The sequence below is a fragment of the Sinocyclocheilus grahami genome, unplaced genomic scaffold (genome assembly GCF_001515645.1).
Source record: "Sinocyclocheilus grahami isolate Dianchi unplaced genomic scaffold, SAMN03320097.WGS_v1.1 scaffold356.1, whole genome shotgun sequence".
NCBI classification, from domain to species: Eukaryota; Metazoa; Chordata; class Actinopteri; order Cypriniformes; family Cyprinidae; genus Sinocyclocheilus; species Sinocyclocheilus grahami.
The window spans coordinates 1869282-1889622 of NW_015505535.1; the positions used below are offsets into that span (position 1 = coordinate 1869282).

At 36.6% G+C, this 20341-nt stretch overlaps 1 protein-coding gene across 1 annotated transcript in view; it reads left to right on the top strand.

Annotated features, from left to right (window-relative positions):
* The window catches only part of LOC107548832 (phosphatidylinositol-binding clathrin assembly protein-like), a 58824-nt gene extending 43402 nt beyond the window's left edge, over nt 1–15422 (top strand). The window contains exons 9-15 of the mRNA XM_016229655.1: nt 5037–5167; nt 5782–5804; nt 6474–6542; nt 8046–8192; nt 12101–12184; nt 12427–12507; nt 14931–15422. Coding sequence (XP_016085141.1) covers nt 5037–5167; nt 5782–5804; nt 6474–6542; nt 8046–8192; nt 12101–12184; nt 12427–12507; nt 14931–15160 — 765 coding nt within the window. The 3' untranslated portion in view covers nt 15161–15422. The remainder of the gene's footprint in view (nt 1–5036; nt 5168–5781; nt 5805–6473; nt 6543–8045; nt 8193–12100; nt 12185–12426; nt 12508–14930) is intronic.
* Nucleotides 15423–20341: the final 4919 nt, after the last annotated feature.

Genomic DNA, 20341 nt, shown 5'->3' on the forward strand with positions numbered 1-20341 from the left:
CAGTGTTGGGCAGTAACGCATTACTTAGTAACGCGTTACTGTAATTTGATTACTTTTTTAGTAACGGAGTAATTTAACGCGTTATAATTTTCAAAATAGTAATTAGAGTATAGTTACAAGTCGAAGTCTCTATACGTTACTGCCGCGTTACATTGCTGACAGAATGCAGTGTTTTATAATCTAGAGATTGTAAAAAGGATGTAGCACACGCACTGTCGAGTCAAGTGCCAGTGGATTATAGACCTGCTCCCGCGAGACCCGACACCACAGCAGTGCGGGACAAAATGGACGAGTGTTGGTGCGGGCGGGTAGACACCTGTCTGTGTGCAGGATGCGGGAGAATAAAATGATTCAAATAAATTGTTCTTCATCTATTGAACTAATATAAACGATTAACAAGTGCAAGCGTATGCAGAGTTTCTATTTAGGCTAAACATTTAGCCTAAATAGACACTTAACACGTGTTTGCAGCGTTGAGCAACGCAGTGCTGAAATTTGCGTGTTCACGAATCCTCATTATAACACATGAATTGTAGACATTATGAACAATTCATTATGCATATATTTATTGTGTTATAACAGAGATTTGTGAGATTGCGATGACCTGAGATGTCTTTTAGAGATTATAAATGCAGCGCTCTTTGTTGGCATTCTGCCATGCCAAACCATGCACGCAGCAGCCGCTTGCTTTAGTTAAAAATAACAGTGTTCTGTGAATGTTGATGCTTTAATAACAAATATTTATCGGGAGCGTGTATGCTGGGATTTCATCAATTTAATGGAGAAAAAAGTAACGTAACTAATTTCTAACTACTTTTGAAATAAAGTAATCAGAACAGTAATGTGATTACTTTTAAAAGGAGTAATCAGTAATTTGATTACATTTTCAGAGTAACTTGCCCAACACTTGTCACAACCTTCTTTTTTTATTATTATTTTTTTTTTAGTTAAAGAGCTCCTTAAATTGGATCATAGCCAAATAGCAATGTAATTAACAAGGTTACGTGATTTTCGTTCTTCCGTCAGGAGCATCGTCTGAAGGAACTGTCCAAGAAGCCCTCCACGACTGCTGCGTCTCCCGTATCAACAGCAACGGGCACCATCAGTTCCGCCCCAGCCATTGACCTGTTCTCCACACCCAGTAGCTTCAATAACAGGTAATAGTTTTATATATGTATTGTTCAAAAGCTTGGGGTCGGTTTTTGAAAGAAATTCCTATTTTTATTCATCAAAGACACATTAAATCGATCAAAAGTGACAGTAAAGACGTTTATAATGGTACAAAAGATTTCAATTTCAACTAAATTATGCTATTTAAAATTTTCTGCTCCTCAAAGAATCCTTAAACCAAAATGTAGCACTACTATTAGCAGCACTATTTTTGTTAAGCATTGATAATAATAGGAAATGTTTCTTGAGCACCAAATCAGCATATCTGAATTACTTCTGAAGGATCATATGACACTGAAGACTGGAGTAATGGCTTCTGAAAATTCAGCTTTGCCATCACAATAATAAATTACATTTTAAAATATATTCAAATAGAAAACTGTTATCTTGAGTTATATTATTTCTCAATGTTACTGTTTTAGTGTACTTTTTATATAAAATAATTGATATTCTTTTTTTATACTTCCGGAATTTAATTTAAAAATGCCACATATATTATAGAAAAACTTTGTCATTAAAAAAATATTAAAATGTGTTATCTATCTATCTATCTATCTATCTATATCTATATATAAATTGTTTTTTTGTTTGTTTTTTTCAGTACAGTAGCCTTCTGGATGCCCTTGAGCAGCATTTGGCTTCATTAGAGGGGAAAAAAGTCAAAGACTCCACGGCCGCCAGCAGGTACAGTGATTTTCAAGCAGTTAATTTTGAACATTCTAGTATGTGAAGGGGCTGCTTTCCTCATGCTCTGCATTCAGCGAGTGTGTGTGACTTTTGGATGTGCTGAGCATGTGTGGGAGAGAGGCGTTTCAGGGAGTTTTTTGTCCGGCTATAAGTTCTGTGCAGTTTTTCCAAGTGAAGGGGATTTTGAGCTATGTTCTATGATTTTTATGATGAAAACAGCATTTCTGTTGCCATCTAGAAACCAACATTTAACTAAATTCACAAGATATTGATATTCTCATATCAAATCATTACTCAGTTATTCTTTCAATGGGACAAAAAAAAAAGTTACATTACAGCTGTTTGTATGCAAAAATTATTTTGGATTAATGTGTGTGTATTTCAGTGTGTACATTTTCATGCTTCTTTTTTTTGTGGCCTGTCATGTTTCTTTAAAGTAATGTCATTCAGTTTTTCTTAGATTTAATATTTTAATCTGCTTGAAGTATTACATTTTGATCTGAGGACAGGTGGTTTTAGGGGTTATGAGTGATGTCATTTAATTTTATTATTTTGATGTGACAAATATTTCTAAAATAATCAGTGAACTGTGTTTAAACTAAGTGTAGGAGGAATGTACATGATTTTGATAATTTGCAGTTTAGACAGTCCAGGTTCAAACTGGGTTCCTGTAGCGGAAGCAGTAAAATGTGCTCTGTGCTCATGCTAGTAGCATTGATGTCCACTAATGCAACCCTAGCGATTTCAACAGTGGCGTGTTTACTGTATTCATGGGTACCGAAGACGTCACTTCCGCTATGCTCACCGCCATTTTTGTGTCCAATATGACAACGAACACAGCACATCTAAATGAGATTTAATAAATAATAATATATTAAGATAATAAATGATCTTTTACTACCATTTCCCACACTGAGCTTTGGACTTAATTGTATTTTTAGGACACTAACATGGGTGCAGCAAGTGTAACAGTTAGGTCATAATAATGTAAGGTGCTGATTACTTGTACATTTAAAACTGACATCAACTCAAAGCACTTTGAGTCAATGATAGTGTAACAAGATAACGTTAGCTAGCTTACTGCACAATCTATATTTAATGTTAATTTGCTAACATTAGCACAATTGATAATTAATCGTTCTTTTTGGACAAAGCATTGTTTTATTTGCGAATGTAGCCACTCGAGGAAGGCTTGAAGAATCCTCTGCGTTGTGTGCGTTTTGTTTTCGGCAGATTAGTTTGGGCGAATGCAAACAACATGATTATTGATCATGAGCCAAACATCCAGCAAGACAAGAAAACATGCAGTCTACTTTAGGGAAGACGTTTTTTACTTCCGGAGTATCTTAAACTTGGATCTCATTATTCAAGCAGCAAAATCAGCCCACACTCTTAAGTTCTCTTTAATTAAAACATGCATTTTCATTCATTCATAGGCTATATGGCTGCAATAATGTTTTAGTTCAAATTGTTTTAAAAATGCTTTACTGACTGACGTTTCAGACTTTCAGTTGTTATGCTTTCAAATTTTATGCCATATATATGTATGTAGGCCAAGTAATTTCACAGTATATCCACCTCCTAAATTACTACACCACTTGTACAGCCAGTAACAATTCACAATGGTACAATTTACTCAGGTCGTGTGACTTTTTTTTTTTTTGTATGACTTTAAAATTCTTTTTAGAATAATTGCACATAAATAGGTTAAGCAAAACAAATGGGATTATTTTTGAGAACCTTTTATACACCTTTTATGTATAAATAACTGTAGACATGACATACAGTATGTGGTAATATTTACCAGGTAATATTTTAGTGTCCTTTATTCTGTCCCTTATTCTCCTATAAAGAATCACAACTGTCCCATATTTTCCTTTTCTGAAGTTGGCAACCCTAGCTGTCAGTGGTCCCTTCTGATTGAAGCCAACCATTTATTCCGCCAATCTAACTCCTTTGGGGTCAAATAAAATTGTAGTTTGGAATTTCTCTGACGGCTGTTATACAGCTAACAGCACAACATATCCCGACCATATTGTAACCTTGTTGGGAACCTTCCGGGAGTATTTCGTTGATCTTCCTCTGGTAGTTGTGGCTGCTGTGACCAATGACTGAAACCGGTTGCGCAGCTGTGACTCGGACACAAACATGGCGGTAATAACGCACTGTGACATCGCATGGTCCGAATGGATCAGGTCCTCTGCCTATGGAGATAGAATTGTTGCATAATTCCCAATAAGGAGATTATGACCCACAAATAAATGTAAGGAGATTAACAAAAATTAAACATTGACAAATGAATAGAATGAGATCCACAAATAAATCTTAGAGTTTCACAAACATGAATTAAATTCACAAATAAATAAAATTGAGATTTGCAAATAAAGAACGTATTCACAAATATCTTTGTCACAAACACAACTTTGCCTGGCATTCATTTGTGAATCGCGTCCTGTACATTTGTAGATCGCTGCACGCATTAGTGAATCGCTCCCTGTACATTTGTGAATGCATTTCTTTCTATGCATTTGTGGATCGCTGCATGCATTTGTGGATTTTGAAACACATCTAGCGTCAAAACGCTGACAATCCATAAATGCATGGACTCCACCCACCGTCTACTCGGGCCACTCAGATAACAGCCACACTTCATTGACTAATCGTTCAAATCGACAAATGTGCACAGCGATCCACAAATGTACAGGACGCGATTTACAAATGAATGCCAGGCAAAGTTGTGTTTGTGGGGAAAAAATTTTTTTTTTATATACTGTATATATACATATACGCACACATTTAAAAAAAAAATTTATTTGCAGATATTATTTTATTTATTTGTGAATTAAAGTCATGTTTGTGAAACTCTAAATCTATCTCTTTACATTTATTTGTGGATCATAAGCTATTTATTTGGAATTATGCAACCATTCTATCTCCATATCCCCCTGTCTTTCCACACAGAGCCAGTGCGCTGTCCAATGCGGTGTCCTCCCTGGCCAACACGGGTATCTCTTTCACCACAGTTGTTGAGAGGGAAAAGCAGGCAGCTCTGGAGGAGGAGCAGGCTCGATTAAAAGCACTTAAGGTATGCAACACCATCTATGAAAAAGTGGAAAGGAGTTTTTCCCTATTGGAGCATACCCAATTAGCAAGGTTACACGGTTTGATTCTTCCATCAGGAGCAGCGCCTGAAGGAACTGTCCAAGAAGCCCTCCACGACTGCTGCGTCTCCCGTATCAACAGCAACGGGCACCATCAGTTCCGCCCCAGCCATTGACCTGTTCTCCACACCCAGTAGCTTCAATAACAGGTAATAGTTTTATATATGTATTGTTCAAAAGCTTGGGGTCGGTTTTTGAAAGAAATTCCTATTTTTATTCATCAAAGACACATTAAATCGATCAAAAGTGACAGTAAAGACGTTTATAATGGTACAAAAGATTTCAATTTCAACTAAATGATGCTATTTAAAATTTTCTGCTCCTCAAAGAATCCTTAAACCAAAATGTAGCACTACTATTAGCAGCACTATTTTTGTTAAGCATTGATAATAATAGGAAATGTTTCTTGAGCACCAAATCAGCATATCTGAATTACTTCTGAAGGATCATATGACACTGAAGACTGGAGTAATGGCTTCTGAAAATTCAGCTTTGCCATCACAATAATAAATTACATTTTAAAATATATTCAAATAGAAAACTGTTATCTTGAGTTATATTATTTCTCAATGTTACTGTTTTAGTGTACTTTTTATATAAAATAATTGATATTCTTTTTTTATACTTCCGGAATTTAATTTAAAAATGCCACATATATTATAGAAAAACTTTGTCATTAAAAAAATATTAAAATGTGTTATCTATCTATCTATCTATCTATCTATATCTATATATAAATTGTTTTTTTGTTTGTTTTTTTCAGTACAGATCAAAATGGTCTTTTAGGTCATACAAGACTTATACATGGGTATTTATTGAAGGCACAATATGTAAGATTTTCGTTATAAAATATCCAAAAACTATTTGCACGGTGTGATATATTTCATGCAGTTGTGCATTTGTTATACCAAAAGTTCCCAAGAATTTTTTTTAAATCCAGAGAAATTCCAATTTTAAATAATGACTCGTCCCTGGTTATTGTCACCGATCAATGATGTAATATCCGCATATCCTCAGTTTCCGCTTGTAGAAACTATGGCAACACAAATGCTGCGGTACAGTTAACGTTAAACTAAGTCCATTACGGCTGTCGCGAATAAAATTTAAATTAAATGAAAAGTGTTGACCACAGCATTAAATTTAGATCTGCTCAATGTTGCGCCATGATTTTTTTAAATGCGTTTTTACTGTGTTGCACATTATAACCAATCTGGTAGGGATTATTTTCCCAGTTGGTGCATGAGTGCACATGTGCAGTCGTTTGGCATCCATCTTCAGCTTTTAGTGTTTTATTAGGCCTCTATGCAGGACTACACAATGACGACAAGTTAAACTCCGCGATTACGTTATAGGCGTATGTGATTTTAATGATGATGTCACCCAAGGAGTAACTGGGACATGCGTTATTAATGATGCTAAGACGAGCATCATTATTACTATTATACTTGCAGTTAGGCCTGCAGCCCGCGTTCCAGCCCTCCCTGCCTCTCTCCACCGGCCTGCCTTTAGCCAACACATGGGGAGGTGAGCTGTCCACACCACATGAACTCACAGATCTGCATTAATATGCATCTGATTGAAATCAAGCTTACATCAGTACTATCTTCTCCTCTGTAATCAAAACTGAAGCAATGAAAGTTCCCTCTGGAGTTTTATCCAAAATGCTATCCATGGTCTTATTGCATGCATTTTATTTGTCTAATCTGTAAAGTCTGATAAATGAGAGTCTGATTTTTATCTGAAAGTGCTGATAGGGTGTGTAACATGATATTTAACGTGGCAGAACTGATATCATATTGATTTCCGATATTAGTCAGGCAGAACCATAAAAAGCCTGCAGCTTTCTGTGTTTATTGAATTATACAGCGTAAAACACACTCAGCAACCTTCACAGATGTATTACCTTGAAGCTCTTTGGAGTTTTAAGTATGCTTCTACACTGTCCAACACCTCTGCTGTCCTACCACTTTTAAAGGAATAACTTGCCTAAACATGATAATTCTGTATTCATTTATTCATTCTTATGTCGTTCCAAGCTCGCATGAGTTTCATTCTTCTCTGGAACACAAAATTTGCCACACTTCTTCATATAATTGAAGGAAATTAAAACTGGGGCTGTCATAATGCAAACCGATCCAAAAAAGCCTCGTAAAAGTGATCATTTCGACTTGTGGAATATATTCCAAGTCTTGGAACGACACGTGTGAGTAAATGATGACAGAATTGATTTTAGGGTGAACTACTCCTTTAAAATTAATTTAACATGTTCATAGTGAAAATGAAGAGGAGAGGCATGTTTTTAAACTTCATATTGGATTTTGGTCAAATTTATTTTAAGAAAGTATGACGTCAAATTAAATCTCTTTTTCTTTTTTTTTCTTTTTTTTAAATAACTATTTCAGTAGATAAAATCTGAATTGCATCTTTAATAATATTTAATAATATTGCATGTGTACCTTTTTTGTCTTCAAATCAGGTTAAAGGTTACAGAAACTTTGGCACAGCTAGTAATTTTTTTCAAAGTTGTACTATAAAAATAATTATTAATAGCAATGACATTATCTTATTTTGTACAACTTTAAAGCTTACTAATAAAACATACTAATAATAGTAATATTTAATATTGTGTATATCAATATTTAATATTTATAAAATAAATATTAAATGAAATATTTATATATTTTAGATTTATTTGAGAACTTTAAAGCTTTATATCAGAATGAAGTTCTACTGAAATGTAGGCATAGCCAGTCAAATACATTTTTATGAGTTCTAATATTTGTCATGATTCAAAGAATCATTCGTATCCATTTAGCTTAGATGCATGATTTGTTACATATGCATTCCATTCCATGTCAGACGTCTCATTCAGTCTAGTGCAATGGTAGTTTATTTACATCTGAAAGCGTCCAGACCAAACAGACTCCACCTCATTTGTCTGTTAGTCTGTGTTTGCATGCTTTCTCTGTGTCTCTCTCTAACCTTTTCCTGTTATTTTCTGTTTCTGTCTTGTCTTTGGACGTGTAGATCCTTTCACGTCTACAGAGGCTGTTGACGACTCCATTCCAAACTTAAATCCTTTCCTTACAAAACCAGATCCTGTCCATCTGCCTGTTGTGTCTTCAGATGCTGTTAGTTTTTCCTCTAGGACACCCAGTCATGAAATGTTCGGTGGTAAACTGCTGTTCTTTTCTCTCATGTAGTGTGCTGTTTGCTTTCTTTCACCTGCTGCGTGCCGGTCTGTTTTCCCTCCACTCTCATTTTTGTCCTGAATGCTCCAACGCATCAAGTGTACAAAGACCCGCTGGGCAGAACAGGCGAGACCCGAGTAACCCTTAAAGTATCTGATACGTGTGTCTCAAGTTAATACCGGCTGTGTACTCAAAACCTAGTAAGCTGCCTACCTAGACAGTATTTTTGACAATGTCTAACTCAAAAGCTTAAATGCACTGGTGATGCCTAAAAAAACTCAAAATAGAATACTAGCCTACTGCATAATGCACAGTTATAGCCTGAATAACACCCATGTTAAAAAATAAATAAATTAAATTATTAATACTTATATATCAATTAATTAAATAGCATTTGCGTTTGTTATACAGCATGACATATTTTATACAGAATTATTAGTAATTCTTAGTAGTATTACAATGTTACCGTACTTCAAAATTTAAGGCATTAATATGTACTTTATAAGTACTAATAAACAGCCAATATGCTAGTAATATGCATGCTAATAACAACTAGTTAATAGTTAGAATTGGTCCCTAAACTAAAGAGATTTTATTACATGCTTTAAGACAAATTGCATGCATTTTTTAATCTGAACTGCTTCTTGATTATTGGGGGGAAAAATGAAAAGCTATCTGTAATTTAAATAACTAAAACGTCATGAGTCTAGAAAAAAATAATTGTGGAAGTTTCATCAAAAATTGTTACTTCCTATTCTTTTGTCACATTGGAAACACAAGGTCAGGTTGCGCACACTGCATTGTGGGGTACAGTGATCCTCAAAATTGTCATACTGTGCAGTATAAATGTAAAAAGTATGCTATTCTGAACACGACCTAGGTTTTGAAACACTGTATGTGTTTGTGTTAATGCAATAAAGGAAGTCTAGCTTCTGTGAGTTTGTTCTACACTAGGGACTGTATTTATTATGTTCTCAGAGCGAACAATAACATATTTGAGAGAGTGATGGACAGATGGTTTGTTGCTACTGTAAAGAGTGTTTGTGTTTGTACAGCTGTATTATGGTGAGTTGGCTTTTATGATGGAGTAATGCTTTTCTAATATCAATACATGAGTGTGATCAAGAGTGAGAATGGCTGTTATCAAGTACAAATTAACTGCTTAAAAATACATGTAGCCTATTTGAGTTTGGTGGTCCTTTTTACTCACACTAAGCCTCAGTTAATTGCTTCTTGGTGGTTTTCTGAAGGTCTGTACGATGGTCTCTGGACCACCTTACTCAAACATTTGCTTGGTTGTGCTTTGCTGTTTTTCTTGGATTTTGCGTTTACCATTTTTTTTTTTTAGTTTTCCCTTTGCCACACTTCTTCATATAATTGAAGGAAATTAAAACTGGGGCTGTCATAATGCAAACCGATCCAAAAAAGCCTCGTAAAAGTGATCATTTCGACTTGTGGAATATATTCCAAGTCTTGGAACGACACGTGTGAGTAAATGATGACAGAATTGATTTTAGGGTGAACTACTCCTTTAAAATTAATTTAACATGTTCATAGTGAAAATGAAGAGGAGAGGCATGTTTTTAAACTTCATATTGGATTTTGGTCAAATTTATTTTAAGAAAGTATGACGTCAAATTAAATCTCTTTTTCTTTTTTTTTCTTTTTTTTAAATAACTATTTCAGTAGATAAAATCTGAATTGCATCTTTAATAATATTTAATAATATTGCATGTGTACCTTTTTTGTCTTCAAATCAGGTTAAAGGTTACAGAAACTTTGGCACAGCTAGTAATTTTTTTCAAAGTTGTACTATAAAAATAATTATTAATAGCAATGACATTATCTTATTTTGTACAACTTTAAAGCTTACTAATAAAACATACTAATAATAGTAATATTTAATATTGTGTATATCAATATTTAATATTTATAAAATAAATATTAAATGAAATATTTATATATTTTAGATTTATTTGAGAACTTTAAAGCTTTATATCAGAATGAAGTTCTACTGAAATGTAGGCATAGCCAGTCAAATACATTTTTATGAGTTCTAATATTTGTCATGATTCAAAGAATCATTCGTATCCATTTAGCTTAGATGCATGATTTGTTACATATGCATTCCATTCCATGTCAGACGTCTCATTCAGTCTAGTGCAATGGTAGTTTATTTACATCTGAAAGCGTCCAGACCAAACAGACTCCACCTCATTTGTCTGTTAGTCTGTGTTTGCATGCTTTCTCTGTCTCTCTCTAACCTTTTCCTGTTATTTTCTGTTTCTGTCTTGTCTTTGGACGTGTAGATCCTTTCTCGTCTACAGAGGCTGTTGATGACTCCATTCCAAACTTAAATCCTTTCCTTACAAAACCAGATCCTGTCCATCTGCCTGTTGTGTCTTCAGATGCTGTTAGTTTTTCCTCTAGGACACCCAGTCATGAAATGTTCGGTGGTAAACTGCTGTTCTTTTCTCTCATGTAGTGTGCTGTTTGCTTTCTTTCACCTGCTGCGTGCCGGTCTGTTTTCCCTCCACTCTCATTTTTGTCCTGAATGCTCCAACGCATCAAGTGTACAAAGACCCGCTGGGCAGAACAGGCGAGACCCGAGTAACCCTTAAAGTATCTGATACGTGTGTCTCAAGTTAATACCGGCTGTGTACTCAAAACCTAGTAAGCTGCCTACCTAGACAGTATTTTTGACAATGTCTAGCTCAAAAGCTTAAATGCACTGGTGATGCCTAAAAAAACTCAAAATAGAATACTAGCCTACTGCATAATGCACAGTTATAGCCTGAATAACACCCATGTTAAAAAATAAATAAATTAAATTATTAATACTTATATATCAATTAATTAAATAGCATTTGCGTTTGTTATACAGCATGACATATTTTATACAGAATTATTAGTAATTCTTAGTAGTATTACAATGTTACCGTACTTCAAAATTTAAGGCATTAATATGTACTTTATAAGTACTAATAAACAGCCAATATGCTAGTAATATGCATGCTAATAACAACTAGTTAATAGTTAGAATTGGTCCCTAAACTAAAGAGATTTTATTACATGCTTTAAGACAAATTGCATGCATTTTTTAATCTGAACTGCTTCTTGATTATTGGGGGGAAAAATGAAAAGCTATCTGTAATTTAAATAACTAAAACGTCATGAGTCTAGAAAAAAATAATTGTGGAAGTTTCATCAAAAATTGTTACTTCCTATTCTTTTGTCACATTGGAAACACAAGGTCAGGTTGCGCACACTGCATTGTGGGGTACAGTGATCCTCAAAATTGTCATACTGTGCAGTATAAATGTAAAAAGTATGCTATTCTGAACACGACCTAGGTTTTGAAACACTGTATGTGTTTGTGTTAATGCAATAAAGGAAGTCTAGCTTCTGTGAGTTTGTTCTACACTAGGGACTGTATTTATTATGTTCTCAGAGCGAACAATAACATATTTGAGAGAGTGATGGACAGATGGTTTGTTGCTACTGTAAAGAGTGTTTGTGTTTGTACAGCTGTATTATGGTGAGTTGGCTTTTATGATGGAGTAATGCTTTTCTAATATCAATACATGAGTGTGATCAAGAGTGAGAATGGCTGTTATCAAGTACAAATTAACTGCTTAAAAATACATGTAGCCTATTTGAGTTTGGTGGTCCTTTTTACTCACACTAAGCCTCAGTTAATTGCTTCTTGGTGGTTTTCTGAAGGTCTGTACGATGGTCTCTGGACCACCTTACTCAAACATTTGCTTGGTTGTGCTTTGCTGTTTTTCTTGGATTTTGCGTTTACCATTTTTTTTTTTTAGTTTTCCCATCCTTAGAGTGTTAAGTTTTAAAGTTTTTCCCAAATGTCAATTTCGTTTCTTGGTTCTCCAGATAATTACAATCCCTTTATTGATTCGAGCGGTTCTGTTGCATCACCCGTCGAGCCCTCTGCTCGGATGGGCTGCTTCCTCTCAGGTACAGACGTCCCAGTGCGATGTATGTTTTCTGACCTCAGAAAACATAATGGCGTTACCCCGTGCTTTTCACCCCAAATTACTCTTAGTACCTTTATTCGTTTTAATTCCACCGTCTTGACTTACTTGAACATAGAATATGCAGTCTTTTGTATCTTTTCCCCCCTGCTATTATTTGTATTAATTTTGTCTCTCTTCACTAATTTTCTGGTTTCCTTTTGCTTTTGTTTCTTGGCCTGTCAGACTCGTTCTGCTCTCTGGCTGCCTACCCTAACACTCCTCTCTTCCACTCTGAGCCCTCTGCTGTAGCTGGACTATTCGGAGGTAGGTGCCGTCCCTCCAGCTTGTCTCTCTTTCTTTGTGTGTCCTTTTGCTGTCTTCCCCTTTCTTTCCTTTCGCAGGTGCGCTTTTGTTGGGCTGGTAGGAACAGGTTTATCAATTAAGTCAATTCAGACATTTGGCTCACAGTTTAAAGGGGTCATATGATGTTGCTAAAAAGAACATTATTTTGTGTATTTGGTGTAATTAAATGTTTATGCGGTTTAAGGTTAAAGCACATTATTTTCCACATACTGTACATTATTGTTTCTCCTCTATGCCCCGCCTTTCTGAAACGCGTCGATTTTTACGAAGCTCATCGTTCTGAAAAGCGAGGTGTGCTCTGATTGGCCAGCTATCCAGTGCATTGTGATTGGCCGAATACCACAAGCGTGTGACGGAAATGTTACGCCCCTTGCCATATTGTGATGCCTTGTCCCGGCCGGAGCGACGAGACAAAAACATTAAAACCCATTATAAACGAGGCATTTGTTGCATCCAGTGGGGACATAATTACGGATTATAATGACTTATACTGTCTCTTTACGCGTTGCTTTGCATCACGCCACGTAAACATAAAACCATGTCTGCATTTGTGATCGGAGAAATTACAAACTACAAATGCTACTCTACACTGCTCAAAACTCACGTTTGAATAGTCAGTTTCAGTTTCAATCAGCAAATTCTTTAAATATAAAAAACTTACTTACAGTCTGTGAGTCAGAACAGCCGGCATTGTAGTCTACTCTACCAGGATCAGGAAACATCCTCCATAAAATGTGCTGCACACATCTGAATATTTGGGTTGAACTGTTCTGGAACAGTGTTGTAAATACAACTTAACCACTGATTTCTAGTCGTGTCCTCTTTTGGAAGGCCAAACAAAGTAGTTTCGCTTTCACAATGAAACACCGTGTCATACATGGCGGCCTAGAGTGAGCGGCGGCGGATGGGCTTGCAGCAACCACATGTGACGACCCCGGGCTGGACTCTGCTTTGTCTACGGTGAAAGCCGATCTGGCGATCCACAGTGCAAAGTTGATGTATTTCATTAGCGACCCGCACGGATCAGCTCCAGGCATGACGAAGTGGATATCGTCCTCTTTTGGAAGGCCAAACAAAGTAGTTTCCCTTCCACAATGAAACACACAGTGCCTTCATGACATGGCGGCGGCGGCAACAATACTACAGCGAGAATAAAAGTTACGCCTTCTTTCTTTGTGTGAACATTTGGGCGGCGTTATGCAAATATTCCCACATCGTGACGTAGACATGTGGGGGTGTGTTAGAACGAGCCGTTTTAGGTAGGTGTGGTTGACTCTTAACTTTTATAAAGAATATCTCTTTAAATTTGAGACTTCAGTCTTGGCGATCTTCTTTATGCACCAAGAGCTTGTAACACTCCAAAGAGAAAGGAAAAATTGAAATCGCATCATATGACCCCTTTAGGTTTGAAACCTGCGTTTTCAGCTTTCATTGTTAATTTTCTTTTAAAATAGTGTTGTCAATTTAATAATTTACTTTAGCACAATTAATTATGAAAGGCTAATGTAAATTCCAAATATTAAATATTTTTAATTCAATATTTTTTTTGTATTTATATTTTCAGTCTTCATTCGAATTTGACCGTTTTAGGACTTTGATGTGCTTTTGTCTTTTTTTTTTTTTTAAATAATAATTTTATTTCAGTTTTAATGAGTTTTAGAACTTTATTTCAACTAAAGTTTAGTTAGTTGCCAGGCTTTATTTCTAAGTTTAAGTTTGTCATATTTTTGTCATAGTTTTGCCATATTTATATTTTATTTCAGCTTTATTTCAATTAACAAAAATAATTTGAAATCGTTTTAGTTGGCAATAACAATACTCCTTCAAGGATATATTAATATGCCTAATTTAATCAGTCAGCATATGTATACTAGATTTACATATGCAACTTGTTTGATTGTTTTTAACTTGCATAATAAACATGAAAATAAGAATAATATAAATCCCTATTTTTTATTTGTAGTTACTTTACCTCAGATGGCTCCTACTAGGATACTAGATTAAACTTTACTGGTATATTGAAGAAGTGGAATGAAATAAAACGTTTATCTGACAGGATAAGTCGGCATGATACAGCAGATGTGGTTGTTTGTTGAACTTGCATGGCTGCTTTTGTAACTACAAACCCATGTGGGAAGTATGAGTCAGTTGCCGTGGGCTAACCCAGTCAAACAGCTGACATTTTTGGAAGTCTGTCGACTACAGCAGAATTGATCCATTTAAATTAATGATGGCAATTATGCATCACACGTGAACTGGAAGAAAATATTAACCACTGTTTTGAAATTGCTGTTCTCTGGCATTCCTCAAACATGTGTAGGTGAACCAGTCTGGTGTTTTTTTTTTTTTTTTTTTTTAGGTCTGACTTATTTTCTTTAACACAGGGTTCTCTGCACCTCCCGCCGGCCAGCCTCCCAGTTCAACAGGCCTTAATGTCGACTTTGACTCCGTATTCGGCAATAAGTCGGCCGCCAACAGCACAGACTCTGCTGGTAAGACAGAAGTGAACCCAGTTGCTGTAACTCACTGCTTTTCTCCACACACGATGCTTCACATCCATCTCACTGCTGAAGGTCAATGTGTTTTGGGGAGTCATTCATTGGACCATGCTTAAGCTGACGGAGTGAAACTAGCATGTGAAAATGGTTATACGACCACTTTTCGTTCTTGTAGAAGTTTGCTGTGGTATTTTTATAAGAAAAGAGACCATAATGATCTTTTGTGTCGTGATCTCAATGCTGCATTTTTAGAACTTGCTCTTTAAGGGCACAAATCACACCTCAGGTTTCTCATTAAACCTTGAGGCATTAATTTGCTTGAGTCTTGGTTTCATTGGATCTAATTTAAACCCATGATTGGTTTCGACACAATTAAAGAAATTAATGCTAAATTGAAAATTCACTGTCCCACTACGTATTCTTGGTCTCATTATGCATGTTATTCCAATGGGAAAAAAAATAAAACGTCATTAAACTTTTTGTTGTTGTTAAAATATATCTGTTTTTCCATGTAAATATAGTAGTACAAAACAGAAGTTGACTTGAATTTGTAAGCATTTTTAAATGTGCGCCCGTTTCATGTAAGATAAGACCACCATAAGTTGCGCAGTCGTGTTTTGAGATGTTCCTCATTCTGTCCTCTTTCTCTCCTCTCACTGTGTGGTTTGATCTATTTGGGCCACTACAGGACATATTTAAAAATCCTGATTTAGCACCTTATAATAATATTGCCATTAATTATATATTAGTAGTAATTTTATTTTTAATCAAACAAACAAACAAAGAAAAATTTTTTTTTTTTTTTTTATTGAACTGAGTGGCACATAAGCATTCTATCTATAATCAATGTTGAGTCTTTCCTTAAGTCTTTTAGCCATCTTTTATAGATTTACTGTTTGCTCAATAGAACCCAGTAATCGAGGATGAGTAAGCCATACAGGTAAAGTCAGCGCAGGCTGTGGTTAATGGCTTAAAGTGAGGATGGCGCTCTGTAAATGACGCTTTTCAATAACAGCATCCGCATTTACATAACTGCTATTATGACTCATCCATTTTGGATCCTCCAGTCCAATCCTTGCATGTACCTAAGCTTTTTTTTTTTCTTTTAAGAGTTAGAACTTTTCGAAAAATATGAGTTGCTCCAAAAACAAAAGAGTAAGTTTCTGTGTGTAACTTTTCCTGTCCGCTGCGAGTCATGTAGCTCAGGTGAAGTTAAACAGTAACTCCAGTCAGATCAGATGAGAACAGTGGGTTCAGACGGGCTCACATTCCTCTTTGCTGAGTTTCAGTACTGTCAAACAAAATATGATGTCAACAGAGGAACTTCATAAGCCATTGGAATTTAAAATTCCAGATAGAAACGCAATGTCCCAAACAGCCGTGACGAGTATTATGCATTGCTCACTTGGTTTCTTTATTCCTTTAACTTTGGTTTTATTATTTTCTAGCCTCCTCAAATGGGCTCCATGACCATGATGACCCAGCCCACCATGATGTACACTCAGCCTGTGATGCAGCCGGCCAATCCCTTCGGCCCAGTCTCAGGGGCGCAGGTATGATCTCACACACAATGAGGTTACAAATCAATTGACCCTCAAACAATCCAATTTAGAAGTCTTAAGGTCTGGTCACATGTTTAGCGAATGTTTGCTGATGAAATCTAGTCATTTTTAATAATTTTGCATTGACCAACAGAGTCTCTGTGTGAGTTCTGAGTCTTTTTAGTTGGCGAAATTTTGCTAATGTGACCACACCTTAATCCAATCAAATTAGTCCTTTTCAGAGCACAGTAGCATCCATAGGTCTCCGGTTTTTGATAAATGTTTTTGCATTGATCCCGCCCCATGATTCTTCTTGTAATAGAGCCATCCGCTCAACCCTGACTGATCACGCTCTATTCTAGGAGAGGCTCCATTCAAGAAGCGGCTCCATTCAGAATGCGCTCTAGTTTGTTCACCTTCATGTGCCATCGCAGCGCAATTCTGAATATGAAAGCTAGCATTGTGGCCGTCACACATCTCTGGGGATGGATATGTATTCCACAACGCACCAAATTCTCAGCTCGAAATACATATCGTGCCCCCTGCCACCCCTGCTTCATTTCTGCAGTAGTAGTGTTAGTGCAGGAAATTGGTACCATCCCGCATGAGAAGGACTTTAGTGGCTCTCTTTTTCTTGAACCTCTCTGTTATTCTCTAGCCTGTCTGGCTCTGAATTGTCCTCTCGTGTGTGTGTGTGTGTGTGTGTCTTGAGTGTTTCCTAGCTGTCCTCGGACCCCTTCAATCTCTCTCGTTCTTTCTGAACTAGCTCTCTACAGCCTCTAGTCCTTCCAGTTTGAGTCCTCTCAGAGCTCCGGGACAGGACCCTTTTGCACAGCTGTCTCTGAAGGATTTCCTTTAGAGCGTCTTTAGGTACAGCATGTCTGCTGTGTGTGTGTGTGTGTGTGATTGATCGACAGGAGCTTCTTGCTTTATAACAGTGTTTGTGTTTCTATTGCAAAAAATCTTACCCCAGTTTTTCCTCCATGTGCTGCAATACTAATGTTTTCTATATACATCAGTATAATGCGATTTGTAACAATTCAGCTTCAGTAGAGCCAATCTCTTGAAGTTCATTACCCAATCATGCATGATTTTGTTCTGTTTCCCTTATTATTTAAAGGGGTCATATCATGTGGAATCAAATCTTTTGAATTCACGATGTAATGGAAGTAGCAACAGATCTTTCTTCTGAATTATGACTTGCATCCGAGTGTTGTCGTGGATTATTGAAAAAAATGTAGGGTTAGACTCTGGTTGATTGGATGGCAGCAGAACTGAATGTGAGCTTGTAATAGTCAGTTGTACATGAGGTAAATATTCATTTCATGCCATATTTTAAACTTCCCAGTCCAAAAACTGTATTTATCGAAGCTAAGCTGCTAAAATGATTAGTTTCGAAATTCTACAACTTGGACCATCCAGTCACAGTGAAATATTGAGGAGAAAGCTGAATATATGCTGTTATTCCACCAGAATACATCATAATGATAGAGGTTTTGAAAGTTTTAACTGTGTCTAGTTGTGACGCACTGCCACTCCCTGAATACTTCTGCAGAATTCGTTTTAAACAAGGACCCTGATCATTTTATTCGTCAAATCATTAAATGTGACATGTGCCACATGTCAGCATGGATTGTTTCATGGATCTGTCAGAATATGATGCAAAGAGGCTGATATCTGCTTCTCAATAATCAAAAAAGCTTTTGTAACAGTTATTACTATGCTAAGCTAGTAGGCTAAGCTTTTAGCTTGCTAACCAAAGGATATTATACAAAGGAAAACGTCTCGGCCAGTATGATCACTTTGGGGTCTTGCATGACATTGAGGACTCATTTCACACTTGAAGGGTAAATGTAAGTTTTGACACATGCGTTAAAACGTTTCATCCTTGTCTAGTGTCTGCGCTAATACTCCCTCTAAATTATGAGAGCTAAAAATGTCTTTACACGTTTTTAAACTAGAGTATCTCTTAACCTCATAACGCAAGCATCTAGTGTTGTTGTGGCCTCCAGTAGTTTGTTGTTCTTTTGTCTTCTGTTTCTTTTCCAACTGTGAATCAATGACCTATCTGTGAGCATCTGTGGTTTTAAAAAAGTCTGTATAGTACACGTATTATTTTTAAGCATTAGTTTTCGTACAAATAAAACTTTGGGGAAAAAGTGACATGACCCCTTTACGTTGAAGTTTTAATCATTTTCGTAGTAGCTTATCCTGAGTTGCAGCTTCATAAACTCATCTCATCATTTATTGGCTGCTTTACTGGAAGCATTTGCATATTCAGTTCATTTAGTGACATTACGATGGTCACTCAATCATCCAAAAAGACATTCAAACTTGCTGTCCTGGACTTGGTATAAAATGTCATAATGTGTACGTTCATCACAAGGTGCAAGTATACAAAAATGTTCTAAAATGAAGCATGACAGTGTATCAGTAAATGTGCATTTCTCTGATTCCAGATGCAGTTCATGTAGGTGAAGGAGGGTCGACGCTTCCCAAGAATGAATTACACGGCAAATCTCAAACCTTTAATCTCTCTCCAGTTGGCTGTTCGACTCTTCACGGAGAGTTCTGTCCCAGTACAAACTTGTGCAGGAATCGGTGGGAGGGGCTTTATTGGATAAGATGGGTGGGGTTGGGAGGGGTAAGACTCTGTTGCCCAGAGATGGAGGACACAGCGCTCATTTTGTAATTTGTCGCGGTAAAAGTTATTGTACCGTCTATAACGAAACACATGGGTGTTGAGAGCACGCGAGTGCCGGAATGTGGTGGGTTTTCACTCAAACACGGCTTCACTTTTTTCCATGGAATGTGAAAAGAGGGATCAGGGAGGGATTTGGGTGGAGTTCTGTCTTTATCCGATCACCAATCAAGCATTACCTGATTTAACCATCACCAATTAGAAATTCTAACATCAGTTTCTACTATGATTTCTACTGTTTCTACGTTTGCAGTAGACATTCCTTGTGTATTATCTGTATTTATTTATGATTTACCCACTGAGGACATGAAAGAAATTAATCATCTTTTCTTTTTTTTTTTTCTTTTGAACTCTTCCTTACGGGAGGTGTTTCAAATTATGCGTTCATATGGGTATGATTGGTTGCATAATCCGGATTTTGAGTGACTGAATTATGAAAAAAATATATAATATAAAAAAGGGGGGAAATGGACACCTATAAACTGACTGATACAGCATTAAGTATTCTCAGAAGCTGTTGTATGTCTAGTGCAATTTCTTTGTAGCTCAAACGCTCACCGCCCTCCATTCGTAACGGACATAGGATCAAATATACAAATCATTATGCCACATAGTCAGTTCTGTGCCCCGGGGAGGTGGGTGGGTTTTCGTGAGGGAGCATTTAGCAAAGCACTACATTTGTGATTCAGCGACATTGCATTTGGGGAAGATCTGTATTGCTTTCTGCTTGGCATGTCATTATTTTACATTTGACAGTTATATGGCTGCCTTTTCAACCTGAATGTGCAGAGTCGCCTTCGTTTTCGGGCCATCCGGGAGGAGAACTGTTGTATGTGTGTTTGTGGGTGCGAGTGTGTGAATGTGAGCGAGAAACGCAGGTTGCTGTCGGTATCGGGATGGGTCGGTAGTGTCTAGCTGTAGGTCCAGTGGAGTGAAGAAAGGGGACGCTGTTGATCAGTGCCCGTGTACATAAAACAGGCCCAGTCCAATAGGGAAGTACACAAAAGGTGGTCCGAATATGAGGGCGATTCTATCCATTGATTTAGCATATTTAC